The following is a 22,504-nucleotide window of genomic DNA, read 5'->3' on the forward strand; positions in this document are numbered from 1 at the left end:
TGATGACACCACTGCACTCTAGTATGGACAACAAAGTGAAACCCTGTCTCAAAAAAAAAAAAAACCAAAAAGGCTAATTGACAGACTGCTGCAGTCATTGAGAAAAAAGGTCTCCAGATTTGGAACTTTTCATGAAGTCATGAGATGACCAGTGAACCTCCACATCACACAAAAGATATTAATGGTCACTTCCTGAATCACTACAAAGTAGTATAAAGCTTTGGCTATTTAAGGGTCTCGTTGTTGCTTTTTAATTGAACACAACCATGATATTCAGAAGCGTGTAAACTCCAGCGTGTCAGAGATGCCTAAAGTCAACTTGTGGATGCGGACCCACTGTCACTGCCCCCACCACGTCACAGGGCATCTCCTCCTCCTCTGTCAGGATGCCATGGCCCCTGACACACAGGCCAGCACGAGCACTAGGGTCCATCTGTGTATTAGATACCAGTAAAGCCAATTTTTTTCCCACATTTTTAAAGAGAAATACTGATAAGTAGATTTTCTCACCATTCCTTCACTGCCACGGACTATCTCGCTCACCCCACTCGGAGACCACTGGCAGGGTTCATGGGCAGGGACCATACTCTGGAAGTGTACCTGCTGTTTTCAGCCTGTTGTTTTTACAATATTTAATGGTGTTTGGGCATTTAATCCACAAGATCCATTGAATTGAAATTTTCATATTTACTGTGTTCACCTACCCCCCCCCCAAAAGATAATATACTGGGTAAAAGATTAAACCAAACCCTACACCCTCAAGCAGCGTCACTGCACATTTGGATGCACGCGAGCCCTCTTCTTGGTGCAGCACCCAAGGCCCCAGCAACGTTGAGCCCGTGTCTCCTTCCCTTTCCAGCTCATTCCCACTGCTGCTCCTCCTGTCGCTGTCCTGGCACCCAGCACGACCTTCTGTTCCCCACACGTGCTCTTTCTTTCACCTTTCCAGGATCCTGTAATGCCCTCCCAACCCCAGCCAGTGAGCCCCTCCACACCGGTCTCCCTTGTCACCTCCTCCCTGTCTCCCGCCTGAGCCATCTCTCTGTCCTACTCGCTCTCCCTCATACACGCACAGTTAATTCCAGTCTTCTCCAAAGTCTCATGATGTTTTATTCAGCATCAGTTACAGCAAGTACAATGCACACAAGCATTCATAGACTGTGATTAAGAACATTGTCACTCTCATTCCCAAATCCTTAGTACCTCGTACAAGTGCCCATCACATAGTAAAAACTTGGCAAATGTTTGTTGAATGAATAAATGCTTCTGGTCTTGTGTATCCTAAGAGGCCTCAGATTCTACCAGCAAACATTAATTAAGTACCTGTCATGCTTGCTTCACCACAGTTACTGGAAAGACCATTTTTAGAGGAATCCTGTGTGCTGTCAAGAGAGTTCTCAGAAATTAGCAGCCCACAGTATGTGCTCACTGTGCCGCAATTCAGTTGCTCACCTAAAAAACAAACATTGAGATACTCAGTGATTGGTGTAACGTTGACTATCTTAACAGTAAGCACACAAACTTTTTAGTAGAGGGAAAAAAAGGTTTGCCTTCCCCTTCCCGGCTGTGTCCCCGGGACAAGTGAAGTGAGCCCTCCTCGGAGGGAAGTTCTCGACAAGCTCTTGTGGGGCGGAGGTGGCGGCTTTGCAAGTGGCTGCAGTCCCGAGTGTTTGCCTTGGAGTAGCTGAGGGGGCCCAGCTCCTGTGCTGGTCTGGGCCACAGCCATCACTTCTGGGGACTCTCTGTGCAGCTGCAGGGTCGAGTGTTTTAAGGAACTTTAACTTCCTTCTCTCGGGTACGTTTGCTTTCATAACCAGAAGGCTTTCCAGATTTTGTAATTCCGGGATCTCCTCCTTCAAATGCCTTTTACCCAAACAGAACAGATACAAGTGTAGCATTCAGTGAGACTTTAGCTAACGCCTCGCACGCACAGCAGCAGGCTGGGTGCTGTGGGGCGCAGAAACAAGTACCTGTGAAGGTAGCGGGGCTTATGGGATACTTTTTCCTTTTGGTTTCCGATGTTCTAGGAGCAAGATATTAAAATGTTATAAAGAAGTTCACTGGTCTTAGGATCCACAAGACGTAGTGGTAGAGCGGTAAGAACAGACTTGGAAGTTAAAAACAGGCTGAGGTTCCAGTCCTGGCTCTGCGGCTTTCTTGCTCTGTGATTTGGGGCCAGGTACTTCCTCCTGGCTTCTTCACCTAGAAAAGGTAATGACACCGGAAGCCAGAGCGGGGTTAGGAGGCTACAGAAGTATAACCCTTCTAAGTATGAAAGTACAGAATATAAAAAGTGTGTTATATTTTGTTGTATCAGGAGAGAGCCTCGGGGTAGCTGTTTTCTAAATCCATATTTCTTTGTGAGCACATCTGCTCTGTTTTAAGTAACATTCTTGCCACCTATTTTGCTCTTTTATTTTCTGACTTGGTAAGAGGTGTTTTATGATTATTTTCCAAATTTTGCCCACACGCCTTCCATCTACCCAAAGGTGCCAGAGAGTCATGCCGGCGAGCCCTGGGTCCCTCCTGATGTCCCACAAGGCCTCAGCGCTCTCAAAACCCAGGGTCAACCTGCTCCACCCGAGAGGCGCCCCAGCCCCACCCCGGAGCCCTGTGTGCCAGGCCGCCTCCTCCCGGCCAGTTCTCCTGTAGCCCGAAGGAAGACCCACTGCCTGGAGCCTCTCCCAGCGTTCAGGTCAGTTCTCTGCTGCGGCTTCTCCGGCCTGTGTAGGGAGGTGCACGGTCCATCTTTGTGCTTTTCCTCCCAGCCCTGGACCGGGAGAGGATGGGATTAAGCATGGGATGTTTTCTTTCTTGGCCAGACTTTTCCAGAAAAGGAAGTCATCTATTTCTCTGACCAGAAGGGTTCTATGAACTGTGACCTTTTTATGTTCCTCTCTTGGTAGAGGGAGAAAGCTGATCTCAGCCAAACTGCTGCCCATCCAGATTGGCCTTCCTAGGACGAGTGGCCCCGACTGGAGGTGCTGGCCTCTTCGTTTTGCCTAAACTGCTTCTAGAAACCTCTCATAAACCACAGGCCTTAGTGTGTACCATTAAATCACTGCTCTTTTATTAATCGTCTGCAAATGATTTTAAGACAGATTTTCTATCTTATTAATTTTTAAAGAATTGGGATACTTTATTAAGGTGCCACTTAATAGCACTAAGTAGTAATGCTATTTTAAGCTTTAATTTCTTCACATTTTAACCATGTGGTTAATTCAAAGTCATATTTTAAATTAATTTGTAACTAATTTTTTGCACTTGTGTTTTGTACAAATATTTGTTGACTACCCCTTTAGAGCATAAATTTTGAGTATTATCAGATAGCTGTCAACAGCCACATCTCTTTTAAAAACAGCAAGAATTTTAATAAAAAAGAGTCTTAATGGAAATGGTTTTCAACTGACCGAAGTCAAAAGTAAAATGGGTCATTTTAAAAAGCAAACAGCCCCTCACTCCAAGCACTGGCGTCTCCAGAGGGTCATCTTAGTGGTTGTGTTAGTTCATGTAAATTAATGAAAGATCCACTAATTGTGTCTCCGTATTCTGTGCTGTCTTAACCCAACTGATGGATGGTGTTTGATTAGTATTAGCTGCGTGGAGCTGATCAACTGAACTTGAAACTCTTCCACTGTGAGTCACGGAGGCTTTTCTGCACTTGAAGTTCACTGAGCTGGGAAGGGCTTCTTTCCACTTTGCCTACAGTTCTCAGCGCGTGGACGGGACCTGAAGCTCTCTGGGGCTCCCCCTTCCCCATCGCCTTCCCTGCCCTCTCCAGTGGAGCAGCGTGTCCGCACAGCCCGGCCCCCGTACCCTCAGCCTTCAGAGCACGTTCCTTCTGCGTCCTGGGTGCCGCAGGGTCTCCCTGGGCTACTGCAGTCCGCCTACTTCTCCGGCAGGTTAGCATCCAGTGAACTTGGAGTTCACTGTCTCTGTTTTGTACATTTGAAATTTAGTAAAATGGGTTTATGTAACTTGAACAATACCTTTATAGATCTGAGCTCTTGTTTCTGCTGTCACTTGTGTTTTTCCCAATTTTATGTGCCAGATTTAAATATTATATTTATACGTAATGCAGGATAGGTATTTTTGGATGCATTTTCTTTGGATAAGTGGTAAAGATGAAAATGGCTAGTCTTATGCACTGGAGGCTCTGACACCAATACCTATAGTAGCAACAACAAAAAAATGATCCTTAGATTCAAGGCAGGAGAGCCCGACTGATCAATTCCACCTGTGCCCAGCCCATCCTGCTCCTGGGTCCAAGAGGCCAGTGAGGGCCGTGATTCCAGGCCTTTCCTTCCCCTTGTCCCCACAGCCCTCTGCAAGTCCTAGGAATCCCCCCAGCCAGGGCACGATGTTGAGTTTTCTTGTACTGGTTGTGTGTTGATTGAGAATAAAGCCGGTCAGGAGGGGAATTCCATAAGCCTGAACATTTTGCTAATACACAGCAAATTCGTATCAACGGCAGAGAACATCTGAGTAGTGTTTCTCTAACGGTAAACACCACTGCACGAGTCACAGCACACGCAAAAGCATGTCAGTCTCACATTTGGTAAGAAACAAGGTAGTTTCCAGAAAGAGTGTGTTCTTGGGACGTACGGAGTAGAGTGTCTGAGATGTCAGGATGGCCCACAGCCTGGTGCCTTTCATGAGTTAAGATGGCATAAAAGAAAGTGAGAAAGATGCAGGAAGAGGGCTTGTGGCTCTTCCCTAAATACCCATAATTCATGTTTTCATCGCACACCCAAACTTTCTGTCTTTGGTCCATAGCTGGTGCTGGGTGTGCCTTCCGGCGAGAAGATGGCTGTGCTCAGGCAGTTGGCGCTCCTCCTCTGGAAGAACTACACCCTGCAGGTGGGTCCAGACCCGAGGAGGGAGGCAGGGGCTCCCGGGACACCCTTGAGGCGGGGCCGCTTGTGTGCTCCACGCTCCTGCTTCACGACTCCCTCCACGTGGGGTTGTTGTTACTCTTCTAGAAGCGGAAGGTTCTAGTGACAGTCCTGGAGCTCTTCCTGCCGTTACTGTTTTCTGGAATCCTTATTTGGCTCCGCTTGAAGATTCAGTCAGAAAACGTGCCCAACGCCACCATCTACCCTGGCCAGTCCATCCGGGAGCTGCCCCTGTTCTTCACCTTCCCCCCCCGCGGGGACACCTGGGAGCTCGCCTTCATCCCCTCCCACAGTGACGCTGCCAGAACCATCACCCAGACAGTGAGGAGGGAGCTAGTGATCAACATGAGAGGTGAGACCCCGCAGGGCTCTGGACAGCCACTGTCTCCGTGATGACATCTCCACCGGCCTTGCGCTGGGGAGGTTGAACCCACATCGGGGCAGAGCCACGGCCTGTGTCCAGACCCAGCCTCACCTTGCCTTGGCTGTGCTGCCGGTGAATCCGTGGACTTCTCTGTGTCCACGTCTCATTATAAAATGGGAACTGGGCCTGGCCATCCCCCATCCAGAGCTGTGAGAACTCAACAAAGTAACAGTCCCGGGTTCTGGAACCTTGTCTGATGATTGACAGTGGGCATAGGAATTCACAGGGAAAACTGGGTGGACCCGGGCCAAGGGAAGCTCTTCGGTTATAAGGACAATGCATGGTTTGAGTGTGTGGCACAGAGAACCCTTTCTGGGATGTGGTTTGGGGAGGGCAGCTCAAAAAAGGCCATGAGAAAGCCTGCCGAGGGAAACTCCCAGTAAATGTGCACTAGTCGTCTTTCTAGTTGCTTTCAGGATAAAAAATATTGTTCCCTTTTTTCCTCTTCATTTTGGTATATCCTCCTGTGCCTTGTTTAAGTCATTGTAGCAAACACTTACAGGATGTTCCTTGGTCCCTCACTAAGTGATTCCCGTAAAACCCTCTATGTAAAATGGGGTCTGGGTAATAGAGAAATCATTTGAGAAACTGTAAGTTAGTGTCCACTCCGATTCTTAAAACACACCATTATGGTTACAAGACAGAGAAGCTGTCCTGGCCGCGGAACCCAGGCCAGGGTGGGTGTGGGTCTGTGCGGCTCAGCCTAGGTGCCTGCCCAGCCCAGAGCTTCTGGCTCCAGTCAGAAATTGTGGTGAGAGCACCCACCGCCCAGGGCCCGGCTCAGACTGAGCTGTTCCGCCCGTCCTTCTGGCAGACTGTCTCTCTGGCAAAGACAAAAGCCACCTTGAGTCTTAGGGAAGGTTTACAGAGCCCTAGAGAACCCAGTGAGTCTGCCAGCTGATTTTTCAAGTACAAGGGACAGTGGGTGACTCTCAGGCCCCGTGCTCTCTCCACAGTTCGCGGCTTTCCCTCCGAGAAGGACTTTGAGGACTACATTAGGTACGATAACCACTCTTCCAACGTGCTGGCCGCCGTGGTGTTCGAGCACACCTTCAACCACAGCAAGGACCCCCTGCCGCTGGCGGTGAGACTCGCTCTGGTCCCCAGTTGTCATGCTGAGTGGTCACAGCCCGTCAGCAGGCTCGGCTCCCCTGCAGGACTAACTCAGCCTGTAAAAGCAACCACTTTTCCTTAAAGCTCTGCCTGCCTGGGAGTAAATCTCAGGCTCTCCTTTGGGTCCGTTATCACCATCCTGATGCCCACTGGAGGGGCCCTGGTGATGTTTTAACCCATCCGTGCAGAGCAGTTTGGAAAACGCACCCGCCTGAGCACGGTGGCTCCAGGCCCTTTTGCTTACACATTTTATAAACGGCATTGCTGGTTTCCAGGCCTCTGTGGATGGTCACATAGCGTAGATAGGAAAGCAGCAGAGATGTGGAAATTAAATATTGTCTGACAGGGAAAAAAAGGGAGAAAAGGAGGAGTTTTTTGGTGGCCTGATGACATTAAGCCTGGGAAGCCGTCAAGCCCGTCCCGCCCTGTGTTGGTGGATCCCGAGCAGCCGGCGCCTCCCACGTGGAGCTCCTGCTGGCGGTTGGCAAGAGAGGAGTGGCCAGGAGCCCCCCAAAGCTGCCCCCGGGGAGCTCCCGGCTCTCACTGGGGCAGGACCCTCGCTTGGACATCCCGAGGCCCCTTGGAGACTTCGGGGGTGGGGGTGGTGAGTTCTCCGTGGCCACAGGAGTCCCGAGTGCTCATTCGGCTCCGCCGCCTGCCGCCCCGTCTGGATCCCTCAGGACAGCTGGTTTTCTCTGTGTTTCCACAGGTGAAATACCACCTACGGTTCAGTTACACACGGAGAAACTACATGTGGACCCAGACGGGCTCCTTTTTCCTGAAGGAGACAGAAGGCTGGCACACAACGTCCCTTTTTCCACTTTTCCCAAACCCCGGACCGAGGGAACCAACATACCCTGATGGCGGAGAGCCTGGTGAGAAGCACTTTGAGGCCATGTTGCCAGCCCTGGCTGCCAACTCACAACACGGGGGCACCCACCTTGCTCTTCTCTGCAGAAATAACTTTTTTAGGAACATTTAATCTTCTTGTTTGTAGGAAATGGAAGAAAACAGCCGGTAAAACTGGCTTCTGAAAGTCTAATCCTTGAAAACTAGTAGTGGCCTCTCCCTGTGTCCCAGAAGACATGTGCACTTGAATGAAGCACTCTTATTTCAGTGTTTAAGAGGCTTCCGTTTGAATCTTCTGGGCTTGGTTTACATTTTCTTCCTGTCCCTGACCTTCTCTGTGCACAGTTTTATAAGTTTTTTAAGCTCTGTGGTCCTTACGTAGTCCATCCGTGGTTTGAATGAACCAGTGTGACTTTCCTGGGGTCGGATCTTGGTTACTCTGCTGCCCCGGCCGTGGGCGGGACTTTGGCAGGCAGCCAGGGTCTATGCCTCCTCTGAAGCATGGGCATGTCTGGGAATCAAGCTAGGGATACCCAGAAGTGACTGGGACCCAGGACTAGACTTACTCCTCAGGTCGAGACCCAGCAGCAGGTTCTGGGCGGAAGTCCAGGGTGTCCCGGAGAGCACAGCGTTCCGCAGGTCTGGCGGGAGACAGGGCTCATCAGAGGGTTCGATGAAAGTCAAACGGGATCATCCCTCCCAGGAGCACGGCTCTGAGACCACGAGGACCAGGCAGGCAGGAGGCCACATGTGGGCAGCTGGCATTTAGAGATGTCTGTCTGTGGCCGCCAGGCTGCTCTGGAAGAGGAACTGAGATGAGCAAGGCCCAGGGTGTGGTGTGAGAGGCCCAGGGTGAGGCCCTCGACAGGTCACCTGACCCAGGGCTCCAGGAGAGGCTGAACCTGGCCGTGGCACGGGCTGCCTGTGGCCGGGGCACAGACCCAGGGCTGGGCTGGAGCCCTCAGCTCCCTCCTGTGTGTTGGTGACAATTTCCTAAGCTTGGAAGCAATAGGAAAAAAACCTCAAAGGAAAGACCAACAGATTTCAGCAGGTACAAACTCAGAATTTGCCAAGAAATGAAAAGGGCTGACACCGATTTTAAAGCACATAGGAGACTGGAGAGAACCTCTGTGGCAGATGACAAAGGGCAAATGTCTTCTGTTATAAAAGGACACATGCAAGTGGGCTAGAAAAACAGGAAAGAGAGACAGGTGGAAAGGGGGAGGGGCTGGCACAGAGCTGGCTCCGGTACGTTCTAGTCCCCTTTTTGTCCCCAGCCACCCCCAGCTGTCCATGCCTTAGACGCACTAACCCTCTGGTGAGAATTAAGCCCCAGAATAGCCTGGAAGAGAAGATCCACATGCGTAAAGATGTCCACCGTAGCTTTGTTTATGATCATAAAACCTTCAGCGCCTGGGAAATGTTTGATTACATATGATTGGGGGCTTCACGCCTCGGGGTATCCAAGAGCCACAAGATTCCGAGCATAAAGAGACTGCACAGCAGCGTGGGAAGTCTCCCAAGAGAACAGCTTGTGAGCAGTAGCGGAAGGGTCTCTGGGGGGTGGCAGGGGATGTCGTGTAAAGATGCTGACCCTGAAGCCAAAGCACCCGAGGTCCCCAGCTCAGCCCCTCAGTTGTGTAGCTCAGCGCCCCAGCCCTCAGTGTCTTCACCGGGCCAGCGGGGTGTTGCCACCTGCTCTGCAGGCTCGTTGTGAAGCTGTCCGTGGCACACAACATATAGCACTAATTGAGCACCTACTTCTCCTGCAACCATAGGAAGACCTAACCAGAGGGAGGTGGTAGAGACGTACGCGCAGGGGTTGTGGTCGGCATGTTGTGTTTCTCTTTTCTAGGGGCTGGAACCCAGGCAGGGGACGGTTGTGTGTTAGAGGACATTGGATGTTCTCACTGTCAGTGTACTTCACAGGGGAGGGCACCCATGCCACCCACACCCACAGCGGTGCTCCATATCTGTCCCTGGGGCTCAGCCTCGGGGCCTTGGGCTGCCTTTTTCTCCCCAGAGCTAAGCCCACTCCTTCCCTGGGCTCAGTCTCTCCCAGGCCTCATCCTCCTGGGAGCGCTGTGTCCCGGCTATCACTCCCCCCAGGGCCTTTTCCCTTTGAGAATTTTATTACAGAACACTTTGGGGAGTCAAGAAGAGCAGACAGAGAAATTACAAAGCACACAAAAGCTCTTACCGTGACGGCCTTTGGGCCGTGCTGCCAGCTTGCCTTTGAGATGGTGGCTGGAGGACACAGCTGGCTGAGGTTGATGGGATGACAGCCCCCACCCAGAGTGGTCCACATCCCAATCCTCGGGACCTGGGAGTGTGTCAGGGGCCGTGGCAGCGGGGAATTAGGGTTGCTAATCAGCTGACCTTAGGATAGCAAAGTGCTTACCCATTATCCCTGGGGGCCCAGTGTCATCACAAGAGTCCTTAAAAGTAGACAAGCGAAGCAGCAGACGGTAGAGAAAGCTGAGATGAGAAGGAGGCTCTGAAGGGTGCTGTGTTGCTGGCTTTGAGGGTGGAGGGAGGGGCCTCGAGCCGCAGGATGCCGATGGCCTCTACAAACCGAAAATGCCAGGAGGGAGCGTGGTCCTGCTGACACTTTGTTTTTTGTTTTTTGTTTTTTTTGAGACAGAGTCTCACACTGTTGCCCAGGCTAGAGTGAGTGCCGTGGCGTCAGCCTAGCTCACAGCAACCTCAAACTCCTGAGCTCAAGCGATCCTCCTGTCTCAGCCTGCCGAGTAGTTGGGACTACAGGCATGTACCACCATGCCCGGCTAATTTTTTCTATATATATTTTTAGCTGTCCATACAATTTCTTTGTATTTTTAGTAGAGATGGGGTCTCGCTCTTGCTCAGGCTGGTCTCGAACTCCTGACCTCCAGCGATCCACCCACCTCGGCCTCCCAGAGTGCTAGGATTACAGGCGTGGGCCACCACGCCCGGCCTAAAGACACTTTGATTTTAGGTCCAGGAGACCTGTGCCACCAGGACTGTAGAACAGTGATTTCCGTTGTCTGAAGCCACTAAGTTTGTGGTGATTTGTGATTTGTTAAAGCAGCAACCGGAAACACACATGCTCACCAAACTCTTCTAACTCCATCTCCGGCGAAGCGCATCAGCCTTTCTGGTCTCAGCAGCCTCCTTCCTGCAGTCGTAGGGGGCGCATGGGCCATTTGGTTCTTCCCCTCTGTGAGCCCAGACTGCGAGCGACTCTCAGACCAGGGCCCGCACGAGATGTGGGGAAACTGTGCTCTTACTCTCAGACCTTCGTTGCCGTCCCCACTTCCTTAATTTAACCCTTTTGAAATACTCTTCCCTAATGCATTTTCGGCCTCACTTTTGTTTATTTGCTTAGAGCCCCATCAAACCCACTTGTGGCCTAGGGGGTCTTTCCAGCCAAGTTGACTTTTACAAGAGATTTGTGTGTGTGTTGTGTTAGTTACAAAGTGGAAGTGATAATAACATCACTCTTCTCCTTTGCTATGGGCATGTGGTGTGTTTTCTCCCTCCTCCCAGGGGATGGACCACTGAGCAGCGTGGGACACTTCGGCAGCTGCTGGGGCATTAGGTGCCATCGCGCCATTGCCCCCTGCGTCCCTCGCTCTGCAGACCTCAGGGACACCCTGGCACAGTCCAGTGCACGCGGCTCTCTGCTTTCAGCAAGCAGCGCCGTGACATGGGCCGGGCTGTCCTCTGCTTCCACACACAGGGTACATCCGAGAAGGCTTCTTGGCCGTGCAGCACGCCGTGGACAAAGCCATCATGCAGTACCACGCAGACACTGCCACGCACCAGCTGTTCCAGAAGCTCACAGTGATCGCGAAGAGGTTCCCGTACCCGCCGTTCATCTCGGACCCCTTCCTGGCCGCCATCCAGTACCAGCTCCCGCTGCTTCTCATGCTCAGCTTCACCTACGCCTCGCTCACCATCACGCGGGCCGTCGTGCAGGAGAAAGAGAGGAAACTGAAGGTAACCCGGTTGGCGTTGGCCTTACGATATTTTGTCAGGGCGTGTCCAGGCGCTTGCTTAGAGGCTGCCCAGTTGTCACTCAGGCTGGGGCTGCAAGAGCAGGGCCTGTGGGGTGGACGCCCTCTGTGGCTCTGGCCCATCTTGGGGTTGCCTTCAAATCAGGCCAGTATAACTGGGGTTTTAAAATGCTGGTACAGCACTGTAATTTGTGTACTAGGACCGAAGGTGGCTCTAGAGCTGCGCTGTCCAACGCAGGAACCTCAAGCACCCACAGTGTGCCGGGGCCCACCCGAGACGCACCGAAAGTGTGAAGCACACCAGCATATTGAAGGCTCAGTACAAAGGAATGTAACCATCTCATTTGTAACTTTTATATTGATTATATGTTAGAAAGACAGTATTTTGGATATATTGAGTTAAGTAAAATTTATTGAAATTAATTTTACTGATCTCTTTTAATGTTTTTGATGTGGCTATTATAAAGCTGAAAGTTATAAAAGGGGCTCATATTCTATTTCACTTGGACAGCACAGCTCTAGAGAGTAGATCAATGGTGAGATAAAATGTTTAAATTGGCCGGTTACAGTGGCTCATGCCTGTAATCCCAGCATTCTGGGAGGCCAAGGCAGGAGGATTGCTTGAATTCAGGAGTTCAAGACCAGCCTGAGTAAGAGGGAGACCCCGTCTCTACAAAAAATAGAAAAAATTAGCCGGGTGTGGTGGTGTGCACCTGTAGTCCTAGCTGCTCGGGAGGCTGAGGCAGGAGGATCACTCGAGCCCAGGAGTTTGAGGTTGCAGTGAGCTTATGATGACACCACTGCACACACTAGCTGGGGTGACAGAGCAAGACCCTGTCTCAAAAAAAAAAAAAAAAGTTTAAATATATGGCTGAACAGGAGGGTAATTACATTGCGTGTAGACAAGTACAGCTGTAGTCACAGACTGTTAAGCATAATGTAATGGGAAATTAAGTATATGAAGTGGCACATGAAGTCATATAACTGACTTAATTAAGTACAACTGAATGAGTAGAGTCACCTGTAAACTCATACCAACGACACTGCCATCACCCAAAACTTCTCTGAAGTTCCTCCTCTGGAAATGTCCACAGTGCCAGTGAAATGGCATCGAGGATATGCTCGGTGATTGCTGGAGCTTTTAAATTGCTGCAGACGAGAGGCTTGGAAAACCAACAAGGAGTGTCATGATCTGCTTGGGGGCCTTAACTGCCTTTAATAACACGGTGCAACGTTGAGGTAGTTAGCAGTGAGCCATGCAATTGTCCACAGAAAGTGTGTGTGCACACCTGCTCATTTACAGACACACAGGTAACAGAAGTAGGGCAAAATGTGAGGTGATTGTTGGATCTAAGTGGTGGGAATGTGAGCGATTGCGGCACTCACCTTTCCCTGTTCTGGACATTGGAACTGGCGCGTGAGGAAGGGAACGGTACAAGACGGCAGGATTCCCTCCGCCACGAGGCTGAGCGGTGTCGAGCCAGGGCCTCTGCGTCCAGCCTAGTGTGTGTTGTGCCGTCCCAGCCTCTGGTCTATACAGCACAGTATCCATCGTGCCCCCTCGGTCCACAGATGTACAGCACACGCGCACACACGGATGTGCACACACATGCAGACATGCACACAGACGTGTACACACAGAGACGTGCACACACAGACACACGCGCACAAAGGCCCTGAGGAGGGGCAGGGGGAGCACACACCCCCTCAGGCCTGACAGCCCCTCCCCCGCAGGAGTACATGCGCATGATGGGGCTCAGCAGCTGGCTGCACTGGAGCGCTTGGTTCCTCCTCTTCTTCCTCTTCCTCCTGGTCGCTGTCTCCTGCATGACCCTGCTCCTCTGCATCAAGGTGAGCGTGGCCTGACGAGAGGGGCGGGAGAGTCAGGCGGCGCTGGCACCGCCACGGATGCCCAAGACTCATGCTCTGGTGGTGCTTTGGAAAGAATGTCAGGGTCACCAACTGCGGGTGTGTCGGGGGAAAGGCTTCCCTGGGGGGAGGAAGAGTCCCCTCCGTCCTCAGCAGTGCCCCTCCCTCCCAGCCCGCCCGCCCCCGACTCCCGAACGCGTGTTGTGCAGGTGAAGAAGGACGTGGCGGTGCTGGCGAACAGCGACCCCTCGCTGGTGCTGGCCTTCCTGGTGTGCTTTGCCGTCGCCTCCATCTCCTTCAGCTTCATGGTCAGCACCTTCTTCAGTAAAGGTGAGTCGTCGGCTGCCCTGGAGCCGGAGGGCCGTGGGGGTGAGCTGCTCTGGGGAGGCCGGGCCCTTGCGGGGATGTGTGAAGTTAAGGCGTCAGTGGCTTCCTAGCTGGTCTCCCTGTATCCGCCCTCGGCCTCCTTTTGTTCTCAATGTAGCCAAGTGCGATCCTCTTAAGGTGTAAATCAGACCTTGTCACATTTCTGCTCAGAACCCTCCTGTGACAGTCTGTCTCACATGGAGGAAAAGACATTGCGCCTGCCGTGGCCGGCAAGACCCTACCCAGGCAGGGCGCCCCGCTATCTGTGTCTGTGGCTGCTCTCCCCATGTGCACCGTCCCTGTCACTTTCCCTCCTGGGGCTTTTGTCTCTGACTAAGTTAGAGGTTCCCAAGGCATAGTCTGCAGACTCCTGGGGATCCTCAAGGATTTAGGGGGTTCACAAAATGAAAACGGTTTTATAATAACGCTAAGATGATGTTTGCCTTTTCCACCTTGTTGACATTGGTGGTGTTGGTGTGAAAGCAACAGTGGGCAAAACTGCCAGGCCCCAAATGTCTATACTGGCTATTACAGTATCCAAGTGTGCCTCTGTGTGAAGCCCAGTTTTCTTCATATGCTTCAACCACAACGACATAATACGACAAAGTTCAGGGGCAGATACGAGAATCCAGCTGCAACCGATCAAGTCAGGCATCACAGAAGTTTGCAGAAATGTGAAACATTGCTCCTGATTTCAAGGACAGAGAGCGGATGGGGGTTACTAAATAAATAAATGGGAAAAAATGAAAAAAATAACACTGCCACTCTTCTCACTAAATTGTGGAAAATGTGATTTGTCATAAAAATATTTATGTTAACTTGTAGCAGGCTTATTGTTATTCTTAAATTTTTTAAATCTTTAAATTTTTTCCCTACTAATTTCTCATAGAGTAAATAGGGACATACACAACCCACATAAGGAAAAGCCCTTAAGGGCGGAAAAGGGTCTTAAGACCAAAGCGTTTCTGCACCGCCGGCGAGGGCTGCCACCACGGTGTCCCCAGTATACCTCCATGACTCGGCCACTCGCCTCTTTTGGGTCTTCCGCACATGTCGCCTTTTCCTCCAGGCGCCCCGGCCGCCAGGCGTCTTCCCTGCCCAGTGCTTGTCCCCATGGAGCGAGTGCACTCCACACTCCTTGCTCTGTGCTGTCTCCCCACTAGCTTCTGGGCTCCGGGGGGGAGGGGCTTTCTGTTCTGGGGGCGGCGGTCTCCCCAGGGCCTGCAGCGCAGAGTAGGTGTTCAGTGAGTACTGAATGGATGAATGAACAAGTGAGAGAGATCGGGCAGACCAGGTGAGTCCCAGGGCTTCCGTATTAGTCACGTCAGGGAGGCGGCTGGATGGGCTGGAGATGTGGGGGGGGAGGCGGGCGCCAGGATGGGGACAACATGTGTGGCCCCAGGCAGGGGACCATCCCCAGGGAGCCAGCACGCCAGAAAGAGAAGAGGCTGCGGGCAAGCCTGGAGGCCTCCCAGTGCCCGTGTGGACAGCAGGTGCAGGAGTGGGACGACTTGGTCCCCGGAGAGGGTCCCTGGTACGGTGGGCCCTTGACCCCACCAGCACACCCACAGTGACAGCCCTGCTCTCCTCTCCCCTCAGCCAACATGGCGGCGGCCGTGGGGGGCTTCCTCTACTTCCTCACGTATGTCCCCTACTTCTTCGTTGCTCCTCGATACAACTGGATGACTCTAAACCAGAAGCTCTGCTCCTGTCTCCTGTCCAACGTCGCCATGGCAATGGGAGCCCAGCTCATAGGAAAATTTGAAGCAAAAGGTGAGTGTTCTCCCCCTCACTAGCGGCCCTCCGTCTAACCCGGAACACTCTCACAGTTAGACCCCGACAAAGGACAGACCCCCGAGCCAGCTGAGCCAGCGGGTCATCGGCAGACAGGCCCTGGGTGTGCACTGGGTGCCGGGATAGCCTGGGGGACAGGAGACATGACAGGACCGACGGGGGACCTGCCACACCTGCATCGGTCCAATGACGAGTTTAACTCAGTGACTTCCGAGTGTCTGCCAGCTTTGTGGAACATCCAGAATTGTTACCCGAGAGCTCTGCAAGTCCATGGGGTCTGAGGACTTTTGATGAACCCCGAGCTCTTGGTAAAGGGCAGATTAGTGTCTCCCCTGCCGCTCCCCCAGTTCCTCCCACAGGGGTCACTGAGGAGGCAGGGAGGCCCGAGAGAGAAACGTGATCAACCAGGGAGTTTTTTTCCTGATTTCTGTGACATCTTCGGATTTTTAAAACATCACGGGGGTCAAATAAGACACTTCTTTGGGCTGACTTTGGCCTCGTAGACCCTGAGCGGCTGACCCGAGCACTCCCGTCGGGCCCAGCTCCACCGCGGTCAGGCCGGGATTCAGTCCCCGCACACGCTGTGGGGACACGTTCATTACGGCACCGGGGGGCTTCTGGTGCTTGTAGTTTTTAGAGTTACGGGTCTGCGGAAGGGGGTCATCGAGCAGCCACAGGCGGGTTTGGGTTGCTTTACCGTGACTTGGAACTTCTTCCTTCAGTTGGCGGGTGTCTTCTCACACTTCAGCTTTTACATGCCTGGGTTTCCGTGTTTAGTACTGTGTTGAAAAAAACGTCGACTTTGTAAATGAGCGTCCCCTTCCAGGGTTCAAAGGCTTTTTAAAAAGCCGAGAGCAAGGAGGAATCTGTGTGGCACCTCCATTTTTCCCCCAAAGTTCTATGGTGAATTTTCTTAAAAGAGACAAATCTCTAGTCATTGGAAGTGAAGATTCACCAGGACTGGACAGTGGTTATTTCCGTCAGGGGCCCGTGGGCCAGCAGAGACCCCCAGGCACAGCAAGGACTGTGCCGTTGGCAAACCCAAGAGAAGACACAAAGCCTTGAGCTTCAGTAGAGCTTTCTGAGTGTCTGAAACATTTCCCTTTTAAGGAAAGACTTAACATTAAGTGCACATTGGTCCTCATCAGCCTTACCCAAATCACGTGTGTGTGTGTGTGTGTGTGTGTGTGTAAGTATGTTGAAAATTCAGTGCAAGCCCAGCCAGTCAGTGAGCTTTGCTGGTTCTGTAACTTACTGATTTTGGAACTTGCTGTTGTCTTAAAGACTCGAAGAAAGTGATCAGATTGTTACTGATTTCCTATTGATGGTTGGTTAGGGACATTTCTTTGTTCTTTGATTCAACAAATATTTATTAAGTGTCCCCTGCTGTATTTCACTGAATCCAAGATGACATTGATTATCATAGGCAATAGACTCTGTCTATCACTAAGAAAGAAAATGCCACAGCTGCACTGTGGCATCTCATAATGTAAGACGCGTTCTGATTCCAAATCCAGGAGGGCAGAGTCACGCTGACCTAGCAGTGACCACGGGGAGTCCAGCGTCCATAGTGGGCCCTCAGGGGCTTCGGGTTCCCTCGGCCCTCCCAGCCTGCCCGGTCTCAGGCCACTTTGCTGGTGTGTCCCCAGGCACAGGCATCCAGTGGCGAGACCTCCTGAGCCCTGTCAGCGTGGACGATGACTTCTGCTTCGGGCAAGTGCTGGGGATGCTGCTGCTGGACTCTGTGCTCTACGGCGTGGCCACCTGGTACGTGGAGGCCGTCTTCCCAGGGCAGTTCGGCGTGCCCCAGCCGTGGTACTTCTGTGTCCTGGTGAGTTGTGACGCCCCGTGCTGCCCAGTTGCCCCCCCCCAGCCCTCACTTCCTCTCTCATAAAAAAATCTTACTGGGTTTTCTGCCTGCAAAATAAACACGGCTTCTTATAAAAATGATTGCAGCTCTGGAACATGCAGCAGGGTCCCACCGCCACAGACGAGCACCGGCGACACTCTGGCATGTACTTCAGGTTCTTCTAGGCATTGGCTACCGTACAGCACACACAGATGTGCATATAACATACCTACGTTTGTTTCATAAACATGAGATCGTGTTGTAAAATATGCTTGAAACTTGCTTTTGGGGGGGGGGGTTTGGTTTTTTTGTTTGTTTGTTTTTTTGGAGACGAGTCTCACTCTGTCACCCGGGCTAGGGTGCAGTGGCATGATCATAGCTCACTACAACCTCAAATTCCTGGTCTCAAGTGATCCTCCTGCCTCAGCCTCCTGAGTAGCTGGGACTACAGGTGCACACCACCATGCCCGGCTAATTTTTCTATTTTTTGTAGAGACGGGGTCTCAGTCTTGCTTAGGCTGGTCTCAAACTCCTGAGCTCAAGCGATCCTCCTGCCTCGGCCTCCCAGAGTGCTAGGGTGATGGGCATGAGCCACTGCGCCGAGCCTGAAACTTGTTTTTTTTAAAACGTAACAGTACATCTTAGATATCTTAAATACATAAAGGTGTATGTCTATTTATAAATGTAGTTTTAGATTTTTATCTAAACCTATTGACAAATTTTGTTTTATTTCTAAATATATTTGTATCTAAATATTACCTTTTTAAGAATCAACTTCACTTACAATGACTACACAGTATTCTATCACATGGAGGCACCATCATGTACCTAACTAATTTCCTATTGATGGTTAGTTAGGGACACTTCTTTGTTCTTTGATTCAACAAATGTTTCTTGTGTCCCCTGCTGTATTTCACTAAATCCAAGATGACATTGATTATTAGAGGCAATAGTTACTTTGTCTATCACTAAGAAAGAAAATGCTACAGCTACACTGTGGCATCTCATAATGTAAGATGCATTCTGATTCTAAACCTACTTTAAATGTACGAAAAAATGTTCTTAAAACCAATGAAATATGGTACGTGCCGGACGCTATTCCAGGCTCTGGAATACCCTGGGATAGATCTGTGGGCGGAACAAGTGCCCACACGGGGCTTCCCCTGGCGCTGATTCTTCCAGGGCTGCTGTTCTCACCTTCCCGTTGCTCTGCCGACACCACTGTGTTCCTCGCGTGGTCTCGGTGTGCACCGGGCTGCGCTGTGTTCTTGCCCCATGCACCCCACAGAGAGGGCGGGAAGAGACGTCCTCATGGAGCGAGGAGGCCCCGTCTTTTGCCCCGTCATAAGCTCGAGTGTGGCTTGAGCAGGGAAACAGGTGACGTAGAGACCAGCCTCCTTTCCATCTTGGCCCCAGTGGCACTCTGGCCTGCAGCGTTCAGTGACCTCTGTCTGGAAGGCAGCTGTGCTCACCACCGTACCACCAGTGCAGCAGCCTCTCTCTATTAAATTTCATAGTCGACAAACTCCTTTTCCTCGGTGTCATAGCTGAGTTGTTGTTGACAACAAGCCTGAGAGTTACTGTTAATTCCCTTTCCCCAGATTAGGAAATGGAGGCTTAGACCTTCCCCAGGGGTAAAATGAGCTGGGAGCTGCGCCGGGGTTCACGCTGAGTGGCGTCTTCTCGGCAGCAGCGTGCCTCGGAGCGTGCGTGCATCTAGTGCGACAGCTGTTGCTTTGCTTCTCACAAATAGAATGACTGACACCTGTCTGCCTTCCACCCCAGCCCTCGTATTGGTTCGGGACCCCAAGGACGGTCGTAGGGAAAGAGGAAGAAGACAGTGACCCTGAGAAAGTGCTTGGGACGGAGTACTTTGAAGCTGAGCCAGAGAACTTGGTGGCCGGGATCAAGATCAAACATCTTTCCAAGGTGCCACCTCCCTGTGGGGACAGGTGTCCAAGGTGCCACCTCCCTGTGGGGACAGGGTAGGGCCAGGGCTGGCCTTGCCGCTGGCAGGTGCTCCCTGGAGCCTCCTGAGCATCTGGTGAAGGAGGGCAGGGCACACTTGGCTGTCTGTGGCCAGGGCTCGGTGTCTATGTCCCCAGTGCCCGGCACGGAGCCAGGCTCGCATGGAGCTCAGCAGATGTGCCGTCCTGGCTTTGCCTCCTGCAGCTTCTTGGGAAGTGTATGTGGCTGTGCTAAGGCCACTCCTCGGCCTCATGGGCCTTGTGATCCTGCAGACACCAAGGGTGTCATGGGACGTGTCAGGGTCGGGGGAGACTGGAGGGGAGCAGCAGGGAGCTGCCTCTGCCCAAATGTCACTCCTCTCTGCGTGTCCATTGGCAGCGCTGGGCTGGGTCTCCTGTGATGGCCAGGCAGGCGATCAGGAAGCCCGAGGACATCCAGGGCAGCCCTCTGCCTTTCCTGCAGGTGTTCAGAGTGGGGAATAAGGACAAGGCAGCTGTCCGGGACCTGAACCTGAACCTGTATGAGGGGCAAATAACTGTCCTGCTGGGCCACAACGGTGCTGGGAAGACCACCACCCTGTCCATGCTCACAGGTGAGGGCAGGGCAGCTCCACGCCCACCTGCAGCTGGCAGCCCCCCAGCACCAGTTCAAGGAGTGAGATGCCCTTACTCCCGCAGGGCCTCAGCCCCAGGGCCCCACGCAGGCAGCCCTCGAGCAACCGCCACTCTCCCCACTGCCTCGTCCGTGAGTGCTCAAGCTTGGCGGGATCAGTAGAAACAAATGAGGCCGACTCTACGGCCACACAGGGCAGGTCCGGCGGTGTTCAGTCTGTTGTCCCAACCCTGCACTCCTGGGGCATCACACCGACTCTGGTGTCGTACTTTGTCTCCCCTGAGCACAGGGATGTCTGGCAGTAGCACAGCCTGGGACCTGGGGTGGGAGCTTTGAGAGTGCGAGTGACTCGTATGTGCAAGCGTGTGCATGCGTTTCTCGTCCCTGACGAGCTTGTGCGTCCTGGGAGTAGGGCCATCCTGTCCCTCTTCTGTCTCCCGCCGGCCCAGCTGCAGGCCCAGCACAGCCCACTGTGGTGGGGAGCAGGGATCCTGGCACTTTCTCCCTCGTGGGCAGGCTCCTGGGTGAAACAGGAACTGTGGCACTAAGGGGGAGGTGGGGGTCATTACACTTCATGCTGATGAGCAAGATTTTCATCCTGAATTTGGGGGTCTCCTGCTCGGCCCCAGGTCTCTTTCCCCCTACCAGCGGACAGGCGTACATCAGTGGGTATGAAATTTCCCAAGACATGGTCCAGATCCGGAAGAGCTTGGGTCTGTGCCCCCAGCACGACGTCCTGTTTGACAACCTCACCGTCGCAGAACATCTTTACTTCTACGCTCAGGTGCGTCGGGGTGATGGGGACGTGCCAGTGGTGGCTGTTCCGTCACTGACACACTTGGGTTTCTGAGGCTGCCCAAGCCCCTGAATCCGTTCTGAGGAGCTGTTCCTAGGAGCTGGGGGCAGAAACCAAAGCTCCGAGTCCTGCAGCATCACGGGAAGCTTCTCTGGGGCCGGGAGCTCACCGCTTGGGGTTGGTCTCCCGTCAGGAGCCCTGTCCCATCTCCCCGGTCCCCTGTTGTTCCAGCTGAAAGGCTTATCGCGCCAGAAGTGCCCCGAGGAAGTGAAGCAGATGCTGCACATCCTCAGTCTGGAGGACAAGTGGGACTCCCGGAGCCGGTTCCTGAGCGGGGGCATGAAGCGCAAGCTCTCCATCGGCATCGCCCTCATAGCAGGCTCCAAGGTACCGGGCTCAGCGGGGCCCGGAGGCAACGGGCTCTGGCTCCCGCTCGGCCTGGGCCGGCCGCTGGCCCTTTGACCATGGCCCGGGCACCTCAGCCCTGGACACCGTGGACAGCCAGTCTGGCGTGGGCCTGGGACGTGGCTCTGCCGTCGTCACGAGGTTGTGCCTCTGCCCTCCAGGTGTTGATGCTGGACGAGCCCACCTCAGGCATGGACGCCATCTCCAGGAGGGCCATCTGGGACCTTCTTCAGCAGCAGAAAAGTGACCGCACCATCCTGCTGACCACCCACTTCATGGACGAGGCCGACCTGCTAGGGGACCGCATCGCCATCATGGCCAAGGGGGAGCTGCAGTGCTGTGGGTCGTCACTGTTCCTCAAGCAGAAATACGGTGAGCAGAGGGGAGCGGGCGGCAGTCCAGCCTCCATCCCGTGACGGGGTCCGCGTCCCTGGCCCACTGTGCTGAAGGTAACTGCCCACTGTTACCTTCACGAAGGGCCCGAGGTCAGGCAGGGGGAGGCCTCCTCTGGACTCCTGCTCTGTTGCCTCTGGGTGGAGACCCAGGCCCCAGGCAGAGGGGCCTGTGAGGGTGGAGAGGACAGTGTGGAGCGGAAAGTGCTGATTTGGTTAGGATTTGGTTCAGCCACGACCAAAAGAGCAGAGCCCGAGCCCAGGGCTACCAGGAACAAGGGCGCCTTTGCAGAGGTCAGGCACGCTGGCTGACGCTGCGGCTCCCAAGGGAGAGCAGCTCTGCTCTGTGAGTGTGCCTTCTCAGGGCCGCCCGCTGGCCCCACCTGGTGCTGGCGTGCCTGCCCCCCCCCCGACCCCCGCATTCCAGGAGAGGTGGAGCAAAGACACCGGAGCGCGCTGCTCCCCTTAGAACACTCTGGAGTGCAAGCCCCACTCTCCTGGTGTCCTGGGGCCAGCGTACACAGCCCCCGGGACTGGGTGGCAACCTGACATGGTCAACAGCAGGCAAGGGAAGCCTGGGGGCGCAGCCTTCACCCTGGGTGGCCATGTGCCCAGCAAAACACAGGGGCTCATCACCAAGGAAGAGGGGAGAACAGGTCTTGGGGTGACAAGGTGTGGTCCCTGCCACGGCCTCTGGACGTCTCACCTGCTGATTCCTGCCTGGCTGCTCAGGTGGCCAAGCTATGGCTCGTCCTGGGCCCAGCGTCCTTGACTTACAAGGGGACATGGAAATGCCATTTCCCGCAAAGTGACATTGGGAAGGAGGTAAGGCAACGTGCCCGAAAGTGCTTTGCAGTGAAAGTGCTGTGCAGTGTGGCTGTGCCACTTGCACTCCGGCCCCACAGATGGTCTCCCTCCCTGTGATCGTCACCTGATACCCGTCAGCATTGTCCCACAGTACAGAGACCCTCGTACATCGGGGGTTATTATTGTGCTGTCCCCCTCCCCCAGCAGCTGCACAGCTAGGAGAAGACTCTGCCTTCGAGCAGGTGCCGCTGCCTGTGCTCAGCACCTCAAGGCCCCAGCATCTCTCCCTAGCTAGGGAGTGGCAGGCAAGACCCTCGGGAGGGCGCTAAGGAGCTCTGAGATTCATCCATTCTGCTTCCACCACCCC

The 22,504-nt window shown here is 53.2% G+C and overlaps 1 protein-coding gene across 1 annotated transcript in view; it reads left to right on the top strand.

Annotated features, from left to right (window-relative positions):
- The first annotated feature begins 3,738 nt into the window (after positions 1-3,738).
- The window catches only part of ABCA3 (ATP binding cassette subfamily A member 3), a 32,862-nt gene continuing 14,096 nt past the window's right edge, over positions 3,739-22,504 (top strand). Inside the window, exons 1-15 of the mRNA XM_069486280.1 lie at positions 3,739-3,902; positions 4,777-4,860; positions 4,983-5,247; positions 6,276-6,403; positions 7,142-7,307; positions 11,003-11,262; positions 13,014-13,130; positions 13,358-13,478; positions 15,114-15,287; positions 16,958-17,139; positions 18,943-19,086; positions 19,588-19,717; positions 20,367-20,521; positions 20,765-20,920; positions 21,100-21,310. Of these exons, the coding sequence (XP_069342381.1) occupies positions 4,807-4,860; positions 4,983-5,247; positions 6,276-6,403; positions 7,142-7,307; positions 11,003-11,262; positions 13,014-13,130; positions 13,358-13,478; positions 15,114-15,287; positions 16,958-17,139; positions 18,943-19,086; positions 19,588-19,717; positions 20,367-20,521; positions 20,765-20,920; positions 21,100-21,310 (2,263 nt within the window). The 5' untranslated portion in view covers positions 3,739-3,902; positions 4,777-4,806. The remainder of the gene's footprint in view (positions 3,903-4,776; positions 4,861-4,982; positions 5,248-6,275; positions 6,404-7,141; positions 7,308-11,002; positions 11,263-13,013; positions 13,131-13,357; positions 13,479-15,113; positions 15,288-16,957; positions 17,140-18,942; positions 19,087-19,587; positions 19,718-20,366; positions 20,522-20,764; positions 20,921-21,099; positions 21,311-22,504) is intronic.

This window comes from Eulemur rufifrons, chromosome 14 (genome assembly GCF_041146395.1).
Source record: "Eulemur rufifrons isolate Redbay chromosome 14, OSU_ERuf_1, whole genome shotgun sequence".
In the NCBI taxonomy this organism is placed as follows: Eukaryota; Metazoa; Chordata; class Mammalia; order Primates; family Lemuridae; genus Eulemur; species Eulemur rufifrons.